The sequence below is a fragment of the Cyrtonyx montezumae genome, unplaced genomic scaffold (genome assembly GCF_038088225.1).
Source record: "Cyrtonyx montezumae isolate F1298 unplaced genomic scaffold, pur_monq_1.0 scaffold_228, whole genome shotgun sequence".
Lineage (NCBI taxonomy): Eukaryota > Metazoa > Chordata > Aves > Galliformes > Odontophoridae > Cyrtonyx > Cyrtonyx montezumae.
Genome location: NW_027071968.1, coordinates 7,286 through 30,143, shown reverse-complemented (window position 1 = coordinate 30,143; position 22,858 = coordinate 7,286). Strand labels below are relative to the sequence as shown.

General features: G+C 58.1%; 2 protein-coding genes across 2 annotated transcripts; both read right to left on the bottom strand.

The window, feature by feature from the left end:
• Positions 1-895: 895 nt before the first annotated feature.
• Positions 896-9,966, bottom strand: LOC136050015 (26S proteasome regulatory subunit 6B-like). The gene is given in 6 exon segments (XM_065738631.1): positions 896-1,059; positions 2,072-2,194; positions 2,197-2,238; positions 7,243-7,336; positions 9,243-9,352; positions 9,943-9,966. Coding segments are annotated over 6 exon segments (549 nt in total). The 5' UTR covers positions 9,959-9,966.
• Positions 7,376-8,653, bottom strand: LOC136050014 (shematrin-like protein 2). Its single transcript, XM_065738630.1, has 3 exons — positions 8,251-8,653; positions 7,973-8,082; positions 7,376-7,393 (listed from the first exon to the last, which is right to left on the bottom strand). Exons 1-3 carry the CDS (start codon positions 8,651-8,653, stop codon positions 7,376-7,378), a joined length of 531 nt encoding a protein of 176 aa, XP_065594702.1.
• Positions 9,967-22,858: the final 12,892 nt, after the last annotated feature.

Here is a 22,858-nt window from a genome sequence, read left to right as displayed (position 1 = left end):
GGGTCAATTATGGGGTCAGCTATGGGGCTGAGGGCTCAGCTATGGGGTCAGCTATGGGGGGTAGGGTCAGCTATGGGTCAGCTATGGGGGTAGGGTCAGCTATGGGGTCAGCTATGGGGTGTGGCTCAGCTATGGGGTCAGCTATGGGGGGTAGGGTCAGCTATGGGGTCAGCTATGGGCTGGGGGTCAGGTATGGGGTCAGCTATGGGGGGTAGGGTCAGCTATGGGGTCAGCTATGGGGGGTAGGGTCAGCTATGGGAAGGGGGTCAGCTATGGGGCACAGCTATGGGGTATTTGGTCAGGTATGGGGCACAGCTATGGGGTATGGGGACACCAATGGGGCACAGCTATGGGGTGTGGGGACAGCTATGGGGCACAGCTATGGGGTATGGGGCACAGCTATGGGGTGTGGGGACAGCTATGGGGCACAGCTATGGGGTCTGGGACAGCTATGGGGCACAGCTATGGGGTCTGGGGTCTGGGGACAGCTATGGGGCACAGCTATGGGGTATGGGGCACAGCTATGGGGTGTGGGGTCAGCTATGGGCACAGCTATGGGGTGCGGTGACAGCTATGGGGCACAGCTATGGGTATGGGGCACAGCTATGGGGCACAGCTATGGGGTATGGGGCACAGCTATGGGGCACAGCTATGGGGTATGGGGCACAGCTATGGGTATGGGGCACAGCTATGGGGTGTGGGGCACAGCTATGGGGCACAGCTATGGGGTATGGGGCACAGCAATGGGGTGCGGGGACAGCTATGGGCACAGCTATGGGGTATGGGGCACAGCTATGGGTATGGGGCACAGCAATGGGGTGCGGGGACAGCTATGGGGCACAGCTATGGGGCGTAAGGACGTTATCACGGCTCCACCACGGAAGCCCCGATGGGGTCAGGCCCGGCGCATGGAGGCCGCCGGGGTGCGCCGCGGTCGGCATGCCGGGCCAGGGAGAGCCGGTAGGTGTCGCTGCGGGCGAACCTTGACGTTAACGTTCTGGTCGAAGCCGTCCATCTGATTGAGCAGCTCGAGCAGAATGCGCTGCACCTCTCGGTCGGCTGTGACACGTTTTTTGGGGGGCGGGGGGGGGACACGAAAAAAGGGGGGGACACGAGAAAAGGGGGGGACACGGGGTGGGGGGGGGGGGACGTCTGGAGGATGGCACCGGCTCCTCTGAGCGGCGGCCCCTCCCCCACTCCCACCCACCGCTTTTTGGGGTCCCCCCCCCCCCCCCCCCCTAAATATCGAGGTCAAACACGCCCCCGATCCCCCCCTCCCCGATTTGTGCCCCATTTTCGGGGCTCCCCCTGCCCCCCCCCCGATAATTCTTGGGGTCCCCCTCCCCCAATCCTGGGCTCCCCCACCCCCCATATTTCCAGCTCCCCTCCCCCACCCTTGAGCCCACAGACCCCATTCCGGCCTCCCCCCCTCCCCGATTTGTGCCCATTTTCGGGGCTCCCCCTGCCCCCCCCCCCGGTAAATTTTGGGTCCCCTCCAATAATTCTTGGGTCCCCCTCCCCCAATCCTGGGCTCCCCCCACCCCCCATATTTTCAGCTCCCCTCCCCCACCCTTGAGCCCCACAGACCCCCATTCCCGCCTCCCCCCCCCCCTCCCCGATTTGTGCCCCATTTTCGGGGCTCCCCCTGCCCCCCCCCCGGTAAATTTTGGGTCCCCCCAATAATTCTTGGGTCCCCCTCCCCCAATCCTGGGCTCCCCCACCCCCCATTTTTCAGCTCCCTCCCCCCTTTTCAGCTCCCCTCCCCCACTCTTGAGCCCCACAGAACCCCATTCCCGGTCTCCCCTCCCCCTCCCCGATTTGTGCCCCATTTTCGGGCTCCCCCTGCCCCCCCCCCAGTAATTCTTGGGGTCCCCCTCCCCAATCCTGGGCTCCCCCTCCCCCCTCTTCAGCTCCCCTCCCCCCCTTTTCAGCTCCCCTCCCCCACCCTTGAGCCCACAGACCCCCATTCCCGGCCTCCCCCCCCCTCCCCGATTTGTGCCCCATTTTCGGGGCTCCCCCTCCTGCCCCCCCCCCCCCCCAGGTAAATTTTGGGGTCCCCCCCCCCCCCCACCTCCGGTCTGGGCGTCGAAGCGCTTGGTGGCGATGGCGTCGATCTCGTCGATGAAGATGATGGCGGGCGCGTTCTCCTTGGCCAAGCGGAAGACGTCGCGCACCATACGCGGCCCCTCCCCAAATACTTCTGCACGAACTCCGAGCCCACCACGCGGATGAAGGCGGCTATGGGCGGCCCACAGACCCTCATAAACCCCACAGGACACGCCGGGACCCCATAGACCCCATAGAACCCACTGGGACCCCACAGACCCCATAGAACACACCAGGACCCCATAGGCCTCAATGGGACCCATAGATCTCAATGGGACCCCATAGAACCAACTGGGACCCCATAGACCCCATAGAACACACCAGGACCCATAGGCCTCAATGGGACCCCATAGACCTCAATGTGACCCCATAGACCCATAGAACACACCGGGACCCCATAGGCCTCAATGGGACCCCAGAGACCCCATAGACCTCAATGGACCCCATAGGCCCCATAGAACCCACTGGGACCTCATAGGCCTCAATGGGACCCCATAGACCCCATAGAACACACCAGGACCCCTTAGACCCATAGAACACACCGGGACCCCATAGGCCTCAATGGGACCCCATAGACCTCAATGGAACCCCATAGACCCCCATAGAACCCACTGGGACCCCATAGACCCCATAGACCTCAATGGGACCCTATAGACCCCATAGAACACACCAGGACCCCATAGACCCCATAGACCTCATGGGAACCCATAGACCCCCATAGAACCCACTGGGACCCCATAGACCCCATAGAACACACCAGGACCCCATAGGCCTCAATGGGACCCCATAGACCCCATAGACCTCAATGGGACCCCATAGAATACACCAGGACCCCATAGGCCTCAATGGGACCCCATAGACCTCAATGGAACCCCATAGACCCCATAGAACCCACTGGGACCCCATAGGCCTCAATGGGACCCCATAGACCTCAATGGGACCCCATAGACCCTATAGACCTCACACTGCGACCCCACAGACCCATAGACCTCACTGTGACCCTATGGACTTCACCGGGTCCCCACAGACCCCATAACCCCCCTGACCCCATAGGACCCTGGCCCACATCCCAGCCCACATCCCGCCCCACATCCCAGCCCCACATCCCAGCCCCACATCCCGGCCCCATACCCCCAGCCCACATCCCGGCCCCACATCCCGGCCCCCATACCCCAGCCCCACATCCCAGCCCCACATCCCGGCCCCACATCCCGGCCCCACATCCCGGCCCCACATCCCATCCCACATCCCGGCCCCACATCCCAGCCCCACATCCCGCCCCACATCCCCGGCCCCACATCCGGCCCCACATCCCAGCCCCACATCCCAGCCCCATACCCCCAGCCCCACATCCCAGCCCCACATCCCGGCCCCACATCCCAGCCCCACATCCCGGCCCCACATCCCAGCCCCACATCCCATCCCACATCCCGGCCCCACATCCCGGCCCCACATCCCAGCCCCACATCCAGCCCCACATCCCAGCCCCACATCCCGGCCCCACATCCCATCCCCACATCCAGCCCCACATCCCAGCCCCACATCCCGGCCCCACATCCGGCCCACATCCGGCCCCACATCCCAGCCCACATCCCATCCCCACATCCAGCCCCACATCCCAGCCCCATACCCCCAGCCCCACATCCCAGCCCCACATCCCGGCCCCACATCCCAGCCCCATACCCCAGCCCCACATCCCGGCCCCATACCCCAGCCCCACATCCTCGGCCCCACATCCCGGCCCCATACCCCCAGCCCCACATCCCAGCCCCACATCCCGGCCCCACATCCCGGCCCCACATCCCGGCCCCACATCCCATCCCCACATCCCGGCCCCACATCCCAGCCCCACATCCCAGCCCCACATCCCGGCCCCACATCCCGGCCCACCACATCCCAGCCCCACATCAGCCCCATACCCCCAGCCCCACATCCCAGCCCCACATCCCGGCCCCACATCCCAGCCCCACATCCGGCCCACATCCCAGCCCCACATCCATCCCCACAATCCCGGCCCCACATCCCGGCCCCACATCCCAGCCCCACATCCCAGCCCCACATCCCAGCCCCACATCCCGGCCCCACATCCCATCCCCACATCCCAGCCCCACATCCAGCCCCACATCCCGGCCCCACATCCCGGCCCCACATCCCGGCCCCACATCCCAGCCCCACATCCCATCCCCACATCCCAGCCCCACATCCCAGCCCCATACCCCCAGCCCCACATCCCAGCCCACATCCCGGCCCCACATCCAGCCCCACATCCCGGCCCCACATCCCAGCCCCACATCCCATCCCCACATCCCGGCCCCACATCCGCCCCACATCCCAGCCCCACATCCCAGCCCCACATCCCAGCCCCACATCCGGCCCCACATCCCATCCCCACATCCCAGCCCCACATCCCAGCCCCACATCCCGGCCCCCACATCCCGGCCCCACATCCCGCCCCACATCCAGCCCACATCCCATCCCCACATCCCAGCCCCACATCCCAGCCCCATACCCCAGCCCCACATCCCAGCCCCACATCCCGGCCCCACATCCCAGCCCCATACCCCAGCCCCACATCCCGGCCCCATACCCCAGCCCACATCCCGCCCCACATCCCGGCCCCATACCCCCAGCCCCACATCCCAGCCCCACATCCCGGCCCCACATCCCGGCCCCACATCCCGGCCCCACATCCCATCCCCACATCCCGGCCCACATCCCAGCCCCACATCCAGCCCACATCCCGGCCCCACATCCCGGCCCCACATCCAGCCCACATCCCAGCCCCATACCCCAGCCCCACATCCCAGCCCCACATCCCGGCCCCACATCCCAGCCCCACATCCCGGCCCCACATCCCAGCCCCACATCCCATCCCCACATCCCGGCCCACATCCCGGCCCCACATCCCAGCCCCACATCCCAGCCCCACATCCCAGCCCCACATCCGGCCCACATCCCATCCCCACATCCCAGCCCCACATCCCAGCCCCACATCCCGGCCCCACATCCGGCCCCACATCCCGGCCCCACATCCCGCCCCACATCCCAGCCCCACATCCCATCCCCACATCCAGCCCCACATCCCAGCCCCTACCCCAGCCCCACATCCAGCCCCACATCCCGGCCCCACATCCCAGCCCCATACCCCAGCCCCACATCCCGGCCCCACATCCCGGCCCCACATCCCGGCCCCACATCCCATCCCCACATCCCGGCCCCACATCCCGGCCCCACATCCCAGCCCCACATCCCAGCCCCACATCCCGGCCCCACATCCCGGCCCATACCCCCAGCCCCACATCCCAGCCCCACATCCCGGCCCCATACCCCAGCCCCATACCCCAGCCCCACATCCGGCCCCACATCCCAGCCCCACATCCAGCCCACATCCCAGCCCCATCCCCAGCCCCCCATCCCCAGCCCCACATCCCAGCCCCACATCCCCACATCCCCACATCCCATCCCACATCCCGGCCCCACATCCCGGCCCACATCCCAGCCCCACATCCCGGCCCCACATCCCAGCCCCATACCCCAGCCCCATACCCCCAGCCCCACATCCCAGCCCACATCCCATCCCCACATCCCGGCCCCACATCCCATCCCCACATCCCAGCCCCACATCCCAGCCCCACATCCCGGCCCCACATCCCATCCCCACATCCCGGCCCCACATCCCAGCCCCACATCCCAGCCCCACATCCCAGCCCCATACCCCCAGCCCCACATCCCAGCCCCACATCCCAGCCCCATACCCCCAGCCCCACATCCTGGCCCCACATCCCAGCCCCATACCCCCAGCCCCACATCCCGGCCCCACATCCCATCCCCACATCCCAGCCCCACATCCCGGCCCCACATCCCGGCCCCACATCCCAGCCCCACATCCCGGCCCCACATCCCAGCCCCACATCCCGGCCCCACATCCCAGCCCCATACCCCCAGCCCCACATCCCAGCCCCACATCCCAGCCCCATACCCCCAGCCCCACATCCCGGCCCCACATCCCAGCCCCACATCCCGGCCCCATACCCCCAGCCCCACATCCCGGCCCCACATCCCGGCCCCATACCCCCAGCCCCACATCCCGGCCCCACATCCCGGCCCCACATCCCGGCCCCACATCCCATCCCCACATCCCGGCCCCACATCCCGGCCCCACATCCCAGCCCCACATCCCAGCCCCACATCCCGGCCCCACATCCCAGCCCCATACCCCCAGCCCCACATCCCGGCCCCACATCCCAGCCCCATACCCCTGGCCCCACATCCCAGCCCCACAGCCCGGCCCCACATCCCATCCCCACATCCCAGCCCCATACCCCCAGCCCCACATCCCGGCCCCACATCCCGGCCCCACATCCCAGCCCCACATCCCATCCCCACATCCCGGCCCCACATCCCAGCCCCACATCCCGGCCCCACATCCCAGCCCCACATCCCGGCCCCACATCCCGGCCCCACATCCCAGCCCCACATCCCAGCCCCACATCCCGGCCCCACATCCCAGCCCCACATCCCATCCCCACATCCCGGCCCCACATCCCAGCCCCATACCCCCAGCCCCACATCCCGGCCCCACATCCCGGCCCCACATCCCAGCCCCACATCCCGGCCCCATACCCCCAGCCCCACATCCCGGCCCCACATCCTGGCCCCACATCCCAGCCCCATACCCCCAGCCCCACATCCCAGCCCCACATCCCAGCCCCAAACCCCCAGCCCCACATCCCGGCCCCACAGCCCGGCCCCATAGCCCCAGCCCCATACCCCCAGCCCCACATCCCAGCCCCAAACCCCCAGCCCCACATCCCAGCCCCACATCCCAGCCCCATAACCCCAGCCCCACATCCCAGCCCCACATCCCATCCCCACATCCCGGCCCCACATCCCGGCCCCACATCCCGGCCCCATACCCCCAGCCCCACAGCCGGGCCCCACAGCCCGGCCCCATAGGCCCCTGACCCCATACCCCCAGCCCCACAGCCCGGCCCCACATCCCATCCCCACATCCCATCCCCACATCCCAGCCCCACATCCCGGCCCCACATCCCATCCCCACATCCCATCCCCACATCCCAGCCCCACATCCCAGCCCCACATCCCGGCCCCACATCCCGGCCCCACATCGCGTACCGGTGGTGTGGTGCGCCACGGCCTTGGCCAGCATGGTCTTCCCGCAGCCGGGGGGGCCGTACATCAGCACTCCGCGCGGGGGATCGATCCCGATCTGCTCCGCCACCCCATAACCGACACCGAACCCCACAGATCAGCCGGCCGCGCCCCACTGAAAGCCCCACACAGGACGACACGGGACCCACAAGGACCCCACAGACCCCACAAGGACCCCACAGACCTCATAAGGACCCCATAACCCCATAAGGACCCCATAACCCCATAAGGACCCCATAAGGACCCCATAAAAACCCCATAGACCCCATAAGGACCCCATAACCCCATAAGGACCCCATAAGGACCCCATAACCCCATAAGGACCCCATAAGGACCCCACAGACCCCATAACCCCATTAGGACCCCATAAGGACCTGATAACCCCATAAGGACCCCATTAGGACACCATAAGGACCACACAGACCCCACAAGGACTCCATTAGGACACCATAAGGACCCCATAACCCCATAAGGACCCCATAAGGACCCCATAACCCCATAAGGGCCCCATAAGGACCCCATAACCCCATAAGGACCCCATTAGGACCCCATAAAGACCCCATAAGGACCCCATAAAGACCCCATAAAGACCCCATAAAGACCCCATAAGGACCCCATAAGGACCCCATAACCCCATAAGGGCCCCATAAGGACCCCATAACCCCATAAGGACCCCATAAGGACCCATAAGGACCCCATAAGGACCCCATAACCCCATAAGGACCCCATAAGGACCCCATAACCCCATAAGGACCCCATAAGGACCCCACAGACCCCATAACCCCATTAGGACCCCATAAGGACCTGATAACCCCATAAGGACCCCATTAGGACACCATAAGGACCACACAGACCCCACAAGGACTCCATTAGGACACCATAAGGACCCCATAACCCCATAAGGACCCCATAAGGACCCCATAACCCCATAAGGGCCCCATAAGGACCCCATAACCCCATAAGGACCCCATTAGGACCCCATAAAGACCCCATAAGGACCCCATAAAGACCCCATAAAGACCCCATAAAGACCCCATAAGGACCCCATAACCCCATAAGGGCCCCATAAGGACCCCATAACCCCATAAGGACCCCATAAGGACCCCATAAGGACCCCATAAGGACCCCATAACCCCATAAGGACCCATAAGGACCCCATAAGGACCCCATAAGGACCCCATAACCCCATAAGGACCCCATAAGGACCCCATAAGGACCCCATAAGGACCCCATAACCCCATAAGGACCCCATAACCCCAGGTGACCGACCCCCGTGACCCCGTGACCCCCGGTGACCCCCGGTGACCCCGTGACCTTTGGTGACCCCCACCTGCTTGTAGAGCTCGAAGTGGGTGAGGGGCAGCTCGACGGCCATAACGACCCCATAACCCCCGGTGACCCCGTGACCTCCCGTGACCCCGTGACCCCCGGTGACCCCGTGACCTTTGGTGACCCCCGGTGACCCCGTGACCTTTGGTGACCCCCACCTGCTTGTAGAGCTCGAAGTGGGTGAGGGGCAGCTCGACGGCCATAACGACCCCATAACCCCCGGTGACCCCGTGACCTCCCGTGACCCCGTGACCCCCGGTGACCCCGTGACCTTTGGTGACCCCCGGTGACCCCGTGACCTTTGGTGACCCCCACCTGCTTGTAGAGCTCGAAGTGGGTGAGGGGCAGCTCGACGGCCATAAAGACCCCATAACCCCAGGTGACCCCGTGACCCCAGGTGACCCCGTGACCCCCGGTGACCCCGTGACCCCCGGTGACCCCGTGACCTTTGGTGACCCCCACCTGCTTGTAGAGCTCGAAGTGGGTGAGGGGCAGCTCGACGGCCATAAAGACCCCATAACCCCCGGTGACCCCGTGACCTCCCGTGACCCCGTGACCCCCGGTGACCCCGTGACCTCCCGTGACCCCGTGACCTCCCGCGACCCCGTGACCCCCGGTGACCCCGTGACCCCCACCTGCTTGTAGAGCTCGAAGTGGGTGAGGGGCAGCTCGACGGCCTCGCGCACTTCCTGCTTCTGGATGTCCATGCCCCCGATGTCGGCGTACATCACGTCCGGCTTCTGCTCTAAGGGGGGAGGGGCACACTGTCACTCACACTGTCAGTCACACACACAGTCACACACACAGTCAGACTGTCAGTCAGACTGTCAGTCACACACACAGTCAGTCACACAGTCAGTCAGTCACACAGTCAGTCAGACTGTCAGTCAGACTGTCACACACACAGTCAGTCACACAGTCAGTCAGTCACACAGTCAGACTGTCAGTCACACTGTCAGTCACACACACAGTCAGTCACACTGTCTGTCAGTCACACAGTCAGTCACACACAGTCAGTCAGTCACACAGTCAGTCACACAGTCAGTCACACAGTCAGTCACACACACAGTCAGTCACACTGTCAGTCACACAGTCAGTCACACTGTCTGTCAGTCACACAGTCACACACATGGTCACACAGTCGTCAGTCACACAGTCAGTCAGACTGTCAGTCACTCAGTCAGTCACACTGTCTGTCAGTCACACAGTCAGTCAGACTGTCAGTCACACACACAGTCAGTCACACAGTCAGACTGTCACTCACCCCCTGGCCAGCATCATGATGCTGCTGTCAGTCAGACAGTCAGTCACACAGTCAGTCACACTGTCACTCACCCCTGGCCAGCATCATGATGCTGCTGTCGGTCACACACTGTCAGTCACACTGTCAGTCAGTCACACAGTCACACAGTCAGACTGTCAGTCACACACATACACCTGGCCAGCATCATGATGCTGCTGTCAGTCACACAGTCAGACTGTCAGTCACACACACAGTCACACACACAGTCAGACTGTCACTCACCCCTGGCCAGCATCATGATGCTGCTGTCGGTCACACACACACACAGTCAGACTGTCAGTCACACACGCACCCCTGGCCAGCATCATGATGCTGCTGTCAGTCACACAGTCAGTCACACAGTCAGTCAGACTGTCAGTCAGACTGTCAGTCAGTCACACACTCACCCCTGGCCAGCATCATGATGCTGCTGTCAGTCACACAGTCAGTCACACACACAGTCAGACTGTCAGTCAGACAGTCAGTCACACAGTCAGTCACACAGTCAGTCAGACTGTCAGTCACACAGTCAGACTGTCACTCACCCCTGGCCAGCATCATGATGCTGCTGTCAGTCACACAGTCAGTCACACACACAGTCAGACTGTCAGTCAGACAGTCAGTCACACAGTCAGTCACACAGTCAGTCAGACTGTCAGTCACACAGTCAGACTGTCACTCACCCCTGGCCAGCATCATGATGCTGCTGTTGGTCACACAGTCAGTCACACAGTCAGTCAGACTGTCAGTCACACACACAGTCACTCACACAGTCAGTCACACAGTCAGTCAGACTGTCAGTCACACAGTCAGACTGTCACTCACCCCTGGCCAGCATCATGATGCTGCTGTCAGTCACACAGTCAGTCACACAGTCAGTCAGACTGTCAGTCAGACTGTCAGTCAGTCACACACTCACCCCCGGCCAGCATCATGATGCTGCTGTTGGTCACACAGTCAGTCACACACACAGTCAGACTGTCAGTCACACACACAGTCAGTCACACAGTCAGACTGTCAGTCACACAGTCAGACTGTCACTCACCCCTGGCCAGCATCATGATGCTGCTGTCAGTCACACAGTCAGTCACACAGTCAGTCAGACTGTCAGTCAGACTGTCAGTCAGTCACACACTCACCCCTGGCCAGCATCATGATGCTGCTGTTGGTCACACAGTCAGTCACACACACAGTCAGACTGTCAGTCACACACACAGTCAGTCACACAGTCAGACTGTCAGTCACACAGTCAGACTGTCACTCACCCCTGGCCAGCATCATGATGCTGCTGTCAGTCACACAGTCAGTCACACAGTCAGTCACACAGTCAGTCAGACTGTCAGTCAGACTGTCAGTCAGTCACACACTCACCCCTGGCCAGCATCATGATGCTGCTGTTGGTCACACAGTCAGTCACACACACAGTCAGACTGTCAGTCACACACACAGTCAGTCACACAGTCAGACTGTCACTCACCCCTGGCCAGCATCATGATGCTGCTGTCAGTCACACAGTCAGTCACACAGTCAGTCAGACTGTCAGTCAGACTGTCAGTCAGTCACACACTCACCCCTGGCCAGCATCATGATGCTGCTGTTGGTCACACAGTCAGTCACACACACAGTCAGACTGTCAGTCACACACACAGTCAGTCACACAGTCAGACTGTCACTCACCCCTGGCCAGCATCATGATGCTGCTGTCAGTCACACAGTCAGTCACACAGTCAGTCACACAGTCAGTCAGACTGTCAGTCAGACTGTCAGTCAGTCACACACTCACCCCTGGCCAGCATCATGATGCTGCTGTTGGTCACACAGTCAGTCACACACACAGTCAGACTGTCAGTCACACACACAGTCAGTCACACAGTCAGACTGTCAGTCACACAGTCAGACTGTCACTCACCCCTGGCCAGCATCATGATGCTGCTGTCAGTCACACAGTCAGTCACACAGTCAGTCACACAGTCAGTCAGACTGTCAGTCAGACTGTCAGTCAGTCACACACTCACCCCTGGCCAGCATCATGATGCTGCTGTTGGTCACACAGTCAGTCACACACACAGTCAGACTGTCAGTCACACACACAGTCAGTCACACAGTCAGACTGTCAGTCACACAGTCAGACTGTCACTCACCCCTGGCCAGCATCATGATGCTGCTGTCAGTCACACAGTCAGTCACACAGTCAGTCACACAGTCAGTCAGACTGTCAGTCAGACTGTCAGTCAGTCACACACTCACCCCTGGCCAGCATCATGATGCTGCTGTTGGTCACACAGTCAGTCACACACACAGTCAGACTGTCAGTCACACACACAGTCAGTCACACAGTCAGACTGTCACTCACCCCTGGCCAGCATCATGATGCTGCTGTCAGTCACACAGTCAGTCACACAGTCAGTCACACAGTCAGTCAGACTGTCAGTCAGACTGTCAGTCAGTCACACACTCACCCCTGGCCAGCATCATGATGCTGCTGTTGGTCACACAGTCAGTCACACACACAGTCAGACTGTCAGTCACACACACAGTCAGTCACACAGTCAGACTGTCAGTCACACAGTCAGACTGTCACTCACCCCTGGCCAGCATCATGATGCTGCTGTCAGTCACACAGTCAGTCACACAGTCAGTCACACAGTCAGTCAGACTGTCAGTCAGACTGTCAGTCAGTCACACACATACCCCTGGCCAGCATCATGATGCTGCTGTTGGTCACACAGTCAGTCACACACACAGTCAGACTGTCAGTCACACACACAGTCAGTCACACAGTCAGACTGTCACTCACCCCTGGCCAGCATCATGATGCTGCTGTCAGTCACACAGTCAGTCACACAGTCAGTCACACAGTCAGTCAGACTGTCAGTCAGACTGTCAGTCAGTCACACACTCACCCCTGGCCAGCATCATGATGCTGCTGTTGGTCACACAGTCAGTCACACACACAGTCAGACTGTCAGTCACACACACAGTCAGTCACACAGTCAGACTGTCAGTCACACAGTCAGACTGTCACTCACCCCTGGCCAGCATCATGATGCTGCTGTCAGTCACACAGTCAGTCACACAGTCAGTCACACAGTCAGTCAGACTGTCAGTCAGACTGTCAGTCAGTCACACACTCACCCCTGGCCAGCATCATGATGCTGCTGTTGGTCACACAGTCAGTCACACACACAGTCAGACTGTCAGTCACACACACAGTCAGTCACACAGTCAGACTGTCAGTCACACAGTCAGACTGTCACTCACCCCTGGCCAGCATCATGATGCTGCTGTCAGTCACACAGTCAGTCACACAGTCAGTCAGACTGTCAGTCAGACTGTCAGTCAGTCACACACTCACCCCTGGCCAGCATCATGATGCTGCTGTTGGTCACACAGTCAGTCACACACACAGTCAGACTGTCAGTCACACACACAGTCAGTCACACAGTCAGACTGTCACTCACCCCTGGCCAGCATCATGATGCTGCTGTCAGTCACACAGTCAGTCACACAGTCAGTCACACAGTCAGTCAGACTGTCAGTCAGACTGTCAGTCAGTCACACACTCACCCCTGGCCAGCATCATGATGCTGCTGTTGGTCACACAGTCAGTCACACACACAGTCAGACTGTCAGTCACACACACAGTCAGTCACACAGTCAGACTGTCAGTCACACAGTCAGACTGTCACTCACCCCTGGCCAGCATCATGATGCTGCTGTCAGTCACACAGTCAGTCACACAGTCAGTCACACAGTCAGTCAGACTGTCAGTCAGACTGTCAGTCAGTCACACACTCACCCCTGGCCAGCATCATGATGCTGCTGTTGGTCACACAGTCAGTCACACACACAGTCAGACTGTCAGTCACACACACAGTCAGTCACACAGTCAGACTGTCACTCACCCCTGGCCAGCATCATGATGCTGCTGTCAGTCACACAGTCAGTCACACAGTCAGTCAGACTGTCAGTCAGACTGTCAGTCAGTCACACACTCACCCCTGGCCAGCATCATGATGCTGCTGTTGGTCACACAGTCAGTCACACACACAGTCAGACTGTCAGTCACACACACAGTCAGTCACACAGTCAGACTGTCACTCACCCCTGGCCAGCATCATGATGCTGCTGTCAGTCACACAGTCAGTCACACAGTCAGTCACACAGTCAGTCAGACTGTCAGTCAGACTGTCAGTCAGTCACACACTCACCCCTGGCCAGCATCATGATGCTGCTGTTGGTCACACAGTCAGTCACACACACAGTCAGACTGTCAGTCACACACACAGTCAGTCACACAGTCAGACTGTCAGTCACACAGTCAGACTGTCACTCACCCCTGGCCAGCATCATGATGCTGCTGTCAGTCACACAGTCAGTCACACAGTCAGTCACACAGTCAGTCAGACTGTCAGTCAGACTGTCAGTCAGTCACACACTCACCCCTGGCCAGCATCATGATGCTGCTGTTGGTCACACAGTCAGTCACACACACAGTCAGACTGTCAGTCACACACACAGTCAGTCACACAGTCAGACTGTCAGTCACACAGTCAGACTGTCACTCACCCCTGGCCAGCATCATGATGCTGCTGTCAGTCACACAGTCAGTCACACAGTCAGTCACACAGTCAGTCAGACTGTCAGTCAGACTGTCAGTCAGTCACACACTCACCCCTGGCCAGCATCATGATGCTGCTGTTGGTCACACAGTCAGTCACACACACAGTCAGACTGTCAGTCACACACACAGTCAGTCACACAGTCAGACTGTCACTCACCCCTGGCCAGCATCATGATGCTGCTGTCAGTCACACAGTCAGTCACACAGTCAGTCACACAGTCAGTCAGACTGTCAGTCAGACTGTCAGTCAGTCACACACTCACCCCTGGCCAGCATCATGATGCTGCTGTTGGTCACACAGTCAGTCACACACACAGTCAGACTGTCAGTCACACACACAGTCAGTCACACAGTCAGACTGTCACTCACCCCTGGCCAGCATCATGATGCTGCTGTCAGTCACACAGTCAGTCACACAGTCAGTCACACAGTCAGTCAGACTGTCAGTCAGACTGTCAGTCAGTCACACACTCACCCCTGGCCAGCATCATGATGCTGCTGTTGGTCACACAGTCAGTCACACACACAGTCAGACTGTCAGTCACACACACAGTCAGTCACACAGTCAGACTGTCACTCACCCCTGGCCAGCATCATGATGCTGCTGTCAGTCACACAGTCAGTCACACAGTCAGTCACACAGTCAGTCAGACTGTCAGTCAGACTGTCAGTCAGTCACACACTCACCCCTGGCCAGCATCATGATGCTGCTGTTGGTCACACAGTCAGTCACACACACAGTCAGACTGTCAGTCACACACACAGTCAGTCACACAGTCAGACTGTCAGTCACACAGTCAGACTGTCACTCACCCCTGGCCAGCATCATGATGCTGCTGTCAGTCACACAGTCAGTCACACAGTCAGTCACACAGTCAGTCAGACTGTCAGTCAGACTGTCAGTCAGTCACACACTCACCCCTGGCCAGCATCATGATGCTGCTGTTGGTCACACAGTCAGTCACACACACAGTCAGACTGTCAGTCACACACACAGTCAGTCACACAGTCAGACTGTCAGTCACACAGTCAGACTGTCACTCACCCCTGGCCAGCATCATGATGCTGCTGTCAGTCACACAGTCAGTCACACAGTCAGTCACACAGTCAGTCAGACTGTCAGTCAGACTGTCAGTCAGTCACACACTCACCCCTGGCCAGCATCATGATGCTGCTGTTGGTCACACAGTCAGTCACACACACAGTCAGACTGTCAGTCACACACACAGTCAGTCACACAGTCAGACTGTCACTCACCCCTGGCCAGCATCATGATGCTGCTGTCAGTCACACAGTCAGTCACACAGTCAGTCACACAGTCAGTCAGACTGTCAGTCAGACTGTCAGTCAGTCACACACTCACCCCTGGCCAGCATCATGATGCTGCTGTTGGTCACACAGTCAGTCACACACACAGTCAGACTGTCAGTCACACACACAGTCAGTCACACAGTCAGACTGTCACTCACCCCTGGCCAGCATCATGATGCTGCTGTCAGTCACACAGTCAGTCACACAGTCAGTCAGACTGTCAGTCAGACTGTCAGTCAGTCACACACTCACCCCTGGCCAGCATCATGATGCTGCTGTTGGTCACACAGTCAGTCACACACACAGTCAGACTGTCAGTCACACACACAGTCAGTCACACAGTCAGACTGTCACTCACCCCTGGCCAGCATCATGATGCTGCTGTCAGTCACACAGTCAGTCACACAGTCAGTCACACAGTCAGTCAGACTGTCAGTCAGACTGTCAGTCAGTCACACACTCACCCCTGGCCAGCATCATGATGCTGCTGTTGGTCACACAGTCAGTCACACACACAGTCAGACTGTCAGTCACACACACAGTCAGTCACACAGTCAGACTGTCAGTCACACAGTCAGACTGTCACTCACCCCTGGCCAGCATCATGATGCTGCTGTCAGTCACACAGTCAGTCACACAGTCAGTCACACAGTCAGTCAGACTGTCAGTCAGACTGTCAGTCAGTCACACACTCACCCCTGGCCAGCATCATGATGCTGCTGTTGGTCACACAGTCAGTCACACACACAGTCAGACTGTCAGTCACACACACAGTCAGTCACACAGTCAGACTGTCACTCACCCCTGGCCAGCATCATGATGCTGCTGTCAGTCACACAGTCAGTCACACAGTCAGTCACACAGTCAGTCAGACTGTCAGTCAGACTGTCAGTCAGTCACACACTCACCCCTGGCCAGCATCATGATGCTGCTGTTGGTCACACAGTCAGTCACACACACAGTCAGACTGTCAGTCACACACACAGTCAGTCACACAGTCAGACTGTCACTCACCCCTGGCCAGCATCATGATGCTGCTGTCAGTCACACAGTCAGTCACACAGTCAGTCACACAGTCAGTCAGACTGTCAGTCAGACTGTCAGTCAGTCACACACTCACCCCTGGCCAGCATCATGATGCTGCTGTTGGTCACACAGTCAGTCACACACACAGTCAGACTGTCAGTCACACACACAGTCAGTCACACAGTCAGACTGTCACTCACCCCTGGCCAGCATCATGATGCTGCTGTCAGTCACACAGTCAGTCACACAGTCAGTCACACAGTCAGTCAGACTGTCAGTCAGACTGTCAGTCAGTCACACACTCACCCCTGGCCAGCATCATGATGCTGCTGTTGGTCACACAGTCAGTCACACACACAGTCAGACTGTCAGTCACACACACAGTCAGTCACACAGTCAGACTGTCAGTCACACAGTCAGACTGTCACTCACCCCTGGCCAGCATCATGATGCTGCTGTCAGTCACACAGTCAGTCACACAGTCAGTCACACAGTCAGTCAGACTGTCAGTCAGACTGTCAGTCAGTCACACACTCACCCCTGGCCAGCATCATGATGCTGCTGTTGGTCACACAGTCAGTCACACACACAGTCAGACTGTCAGTCACACACACAGTCAGTCACACAGTCAGACTGTCACTCACCCCTGGCCAGCATCATGATGCTGCTGTCAGTCACACAGTCAGTCACACAGTCAGTCACACAGTCAGTCAGACTGTCAGTCAGACTGTCAGTCAGTCACACACTCACCCCTGGCCAGCATCATGATGCTGCTGTTGGTCACACAGTCAGTCACACACACAGTCAGACTGTCAGTCACACACACAGTCAGTCACACAGTCAGACTGTCACTCACCCCTGGCCAGCATCATGATGCTGCTGTCAGTCACACAGTCAGTCACACAGTCAGTCACACAGTCAGTCAGACTGTCAGTCAGACTGTCAGTCAGTCACACACTCACCCCTGGCCAGCATCATGATGCTGCTGTTGGTCACACAGTCAGTCACACACACAGTCAGACTGTCAGTCACACACACAGTCAGTCACACAGTCAGACTGTCAGTCACACAGTCAGACTGTCACTCACCCCTGGCCAGCATCATGATGCTGCTGTCAGTCACACAGTCAGTCACACAGTCAGTCACACAGTCAGTCAGACTGTCAGTCAGACTGTCAGTCAGTCACACACTCACCCCTGGCCAGCATCATGATGCTGCTGTTGGTCACACAGTCAGTCACACACACAGTCAGACTGTCAGTCACACACACAGTCAGTCACACAGTCAGACTGTCACTCACCCCTGGCCAGCATCATGATGCTGCTGTCAGTCACACAGTCAGTCACACAGTCAGTCACACAGTCAGTCAGACTGTCAGTCAGACTGTCAGTCAGTCACACACTCACCCCTGGCCAGCATCATGATGCTGCTGTTGGTCACACAGTCAGTCACACACACAGTCAGACTGTCAGTCACACACACAGTCAGTCACACAGTCAGACTGTCAGTCACACAGTCAGACTGTCACTCACCCCTGGCCAGCATCATGATGCTGCTGTCAGTCACACAGTCAGTCACACAGTCAGTCACACAGTCAGTCAGACTGTCAGTCAGACTGTCAGTCAGTCACACACATACCCCTGGCCAGCATCATGATGCTGCTGTTGGTCACACAGTCAGTCACACACACAGTCAGACTGTCAGTCACACACACAGTCAGTCACACAGTCAGACTGTCACTCACCCCTGGCCAGCATCATGATGCTGCTGTCAGTCACACAGTCAGTCACACAGTCAGTCACACAGTCAGTCAGACTGTCAGTCAGACTGTCAGTCAGTCACACACTCACCCCTGGCCAGCATCATGATGCTGCTGTTGGTCACACAGTCAGTCACACACACAGTCAGACTGTCAGTCACACACACAGTCAGTCACACAGTCAGACTGTCAGTCACACAGTCAGACTGTCACTCACCCCTGGCCAGCATCATGATGCTGCTGTCAGTCACACAGTCAGTCACACAGTCAGTCACACAGTCAGTCAGACTGTCAGTCAGACTGTCAGTCAGTCACACACTCACCCCTGGCCAGCATCATGATGCTGCTGTTGGTCACACAGTCAGTCACACACACAGTCAGACTGTCAGTCACACACACAGTCAGTCACACAGTCAGACTGTCAGTCACACAGTCAGACTGTCACTCACCCCTGGCCAGCATCATGATGCTGCTGTCAGTCACACAGTCAGTCACACAGTCAGTCACACAGTCAGTCAGACTGTCAGTCAGACTGTCAGTCAGTCACACACATACCCCTGGCCAGCATCATGATGCTGCTGTTGGTCACACAGTCAGTCACACACACAGTCAGACTGTCAGTCACACACACAGTCAGTCACACAGTCAGACTGTCACTCACCCCTGGCCAGCATCATGATGCTGCTGTCAGTCACACAGTCAGTCACACAGTCAGTCACACAGTCAGTCAGACTGTCAGTCAGACTGTCAGTCAGTCACACACTCACCCCTGGCCAGCATCATGATGCTGCTGTTGGTCACACAGTCAGTCACACACACAGTCAGACTGTCAGTCACACACACAGTCAGTCACACAGTCAGACTGTCAGTCACACAGTCAGACTGTCACTCACCCCTGGCCAGCATCATGATGCTGCTGTCAGTCACACAGTCAGTCACACAGTCAGTCACACAGTCAGTCAGACTGTCAGTCAGACTGTCAGTCAGTCACACACTCACCCCTGGCCAGCATCATGATGCTGCTGTTGGTCACACAGTCAGTCACACACACAGTCAGACTGTCAGTCACACACACAGTCAGTCACACAGTCAGACTGTCAGTCACACAGTCAGACTGTCACTCACCCCTGGCCAGCATCATGATGCTGCTGTCAGTCACACAGTCAGTCACACAGTCAGTCACACAGTCAGTCAGACTGTCAGTCAGACTGTCAGTCAGTCACACACTCACCCCTGGCCAGCATCATGATGCTGCTGTTGGTCACACAGTCAGTCACACACACAGTCAGACTGTCAGTCACACACACAGTCAGTCACACAGTCAGACTGTCAGTCACACAGTCAGACTGTCACTCACCCCTGGCCAGCATCATGATGCTGCTGTCAGTCACACAGTCAGTCACACAGTCAGTCACACAGTCAGTCAGACTGTCAGTCAGACTGTCAGTCAGTCACACACTCACCCCTGGCCAGCATCATGATGCTGCTGTTGGTCACACAGTCAGTCACACACACAGTCAGACTGTCAGTCACACACACAGTCAGTCACACAGTCAGACTGTCACTCACCCCTGGCCAGCATCATGATGCTGCTGTCAGTCACACAGTCAGTCACACAGTCAGTCACCAGTCAGCACTGTCAGTCAGACTGTCAGTCAGTCACACACTCACCCCTGGCCAGCATCATGATGCTGCTGTTGGTCACACAGTCAGTCACACACACAGTCAGACTGTCAGTCACACACACAGTCAGTCACACAGTCAGACTGTCACTCACCCCTGGCCAGCATCATGATGCTGCTGTCAGTCACACAGTCAGTCACACAGTCAGTCACACAGTCAGTCAGACTGTCAGTCAGACTGTCAGTCAGTCACACACTCACCCCTGGCCAGCATCATGATGCTGCTGTTGGTCACACAGTCAGTCACACACACAGTCAGACTGTCAGTCACACACACAGTCAGTCACACAGTCAGACTGTCAGTCACACAGTCAGACTGTCACTCACCCCTGGCCAGCATCATGATGCTGCTGTCAGTCACACAGTCAGTCACACAGTCAGTCACACAGTCAGTCAGACTGTCAGTCAGACTGTCAGTCAGTCACACACTCACCCCTGGCCAGCATCATGATGCTGCTGTTGGTCACACAGTCAGTCACACACACAGTCAGACTGTCAGTCACACACACAGTCAGTCACACAGTCAGACTGTCACTCACCCCTGGCCAGCATCATGATGCTGCTGTCAGTCACACAGTCAGTCACACAGTCAGTCACACAGTCAGTCAGACTGTCAGTCAGACTGTCAGTCAGTCACACACTCACCCCTGGCCAGCATCATGATGCTGCTGTTGGTCACACAGTCAGTCACACACACAGTCAGACTGTCAGTCACACACACAGTCAGTCACACAGTCAGACTGTCAGTCACACAGTCAGACTGTCACTCACCCCTGGCCAGCATCATGATGCTGCTGTCAGTCACACAGTCAGTCACACAGTCAGTCACACAGTCAGTCAGACTGTCAGTCAGACTGTCAGTCAGTCACACACTCACCCCTGGCCAGCATCATGATGCTGCTGTTGGTCACACAGTCAGTCACACACACAGTCAGACTGTCAGTCACACACACAGTCAGTCACACAGTCAGACTGTCACTCACCCCTGGCCAGCATCATGATGCTGCTGTCAGTCACACAGTCAGTCACACAGTCAGTCACACAGTCAGTCAGACTGTCAGTCAGACTGTCAGTCAGTCACACACTCACCCCTGGCCAGCATCATGATGCTGCTGTTGGTCACACAGTCAGTCACACACACAGTCAGACTGTCAGTCACACACACAGTCAGTCACACAGTCAGACTGTCAGTCACACAGTCAGACTGTCACTCACCCCTGGCCAGCATCATGATGCTGCTGTCAGTCACACAGTCAGTCACACAGTCAGTCACACAGTCAGTCAGACTGTCAGTCAGACTGTCAGTCAGTCACACACTCACCCCTGGCCAGCATCATGATGCTGCTGTTGGTCACACAGTCAGTCACACACACAGTCAGACTGTCAGTCACACACACAGTCAGTCACACAGTCAGACTGTCACTCACCCCTGGCCAGCATCATGATGCTGCTGTCAGTCACACAGTCAGTCACACAGTCAGTCACACAGTCAGTCAGACTGTCAGTCAGACTGTCAGTCAGTCACACACTCACCCCTGGCCAGCATCATGATGCTGCTGTTGGTCACACAGTCAGTCACACACACAGTCAGACTGTCAGTCACACACACAGTCAGTCACACAGTCAGACTGTCAGTCACACAGTCAGACTGTCACTCACCCCTGGCCAGCATCATGATGCTGCTGTCAGTCACACAGTCAGTCACACAGTCAGTCACACAGTCAGTCAGACTGTCAGTCAGACTGTCAGTCAGTCACACACTCACCCCTGGCCAGCATCATGATGCTGCTGTTGGTCACACAGTCAGTCACACACACAGTCAGACTGTCAGTCACACACACAGTCAGTCACACAGTCAGACTGTCACTCACCCCCTGGCCAGCATCATGATGCTGCTGTCAGTCACACAGTCAGTCACACAGTCAGTCACACAGTCAGTCAGACTGTCAGTCAGACTGTCAGTCAGTCACACACTCACCCCTGGCCAGCATCATGATGCTGCTGTTGGTCACACAGTCAGTCACACACACAGTCAGACTGTCAGTCACACCAGTCACACAGTCAGTCACACAGTCAGACTGTCACTCACCCCTGGCCAGCATCATGATGCTGCTGTCAGTCACACAGTCAGTCACACAGTCAGTCACACAGTCAGTCAGACTGTCAGTCAGACTGTCAGTCAGTCACACACTCACCCCTGGCCAGCATCATGATGCTGCTGTTGGTCACACAGTCAGTCACACACACAGTCAGACTGTCAGTCACACACACAGTCAGTCACACAGTCAGACTGTCAGTCACACAGTCAGACTGTCACTCACCCCTGGCCAGCATCATGATGCTGCTGTCAGTCACACAGTCAGTCACACAGTCAGTCACACAGTCAGTCAGACTGTCAGTCAGACTGTCAGTCAGTCACACACTCACCCCTGGCCAGCATCATGATGCTGCTGTTGGTCACACAGTCAGTCACACACACAGTCAGACTGTCAGTCACACACAGTCAGTCACACAGTCAGACTGTCAGCACACAGTCAGACTGTCACTCACCCCTGGCCAGCATCATG

What these genes read in the sequence shown, in the direction of transcription:
- LOC136050014 (XM_065738630.1), bottom strand. Translation starts at nt 8,653, where the DNA reads ATGGCCGTCGAGCTGCCCCTCACCCACTTCGAGCTCTACAAGCAGGTG. An exon ending in TGGGGTCTTTATGGGGTCCT is followed by an intron (nt 8,083 to 8,250) that starts AATGGGGTCCTT and finishes TGGGGTTATCAG; the next exon opens with GTCCTTATGGGGTCCTAATG.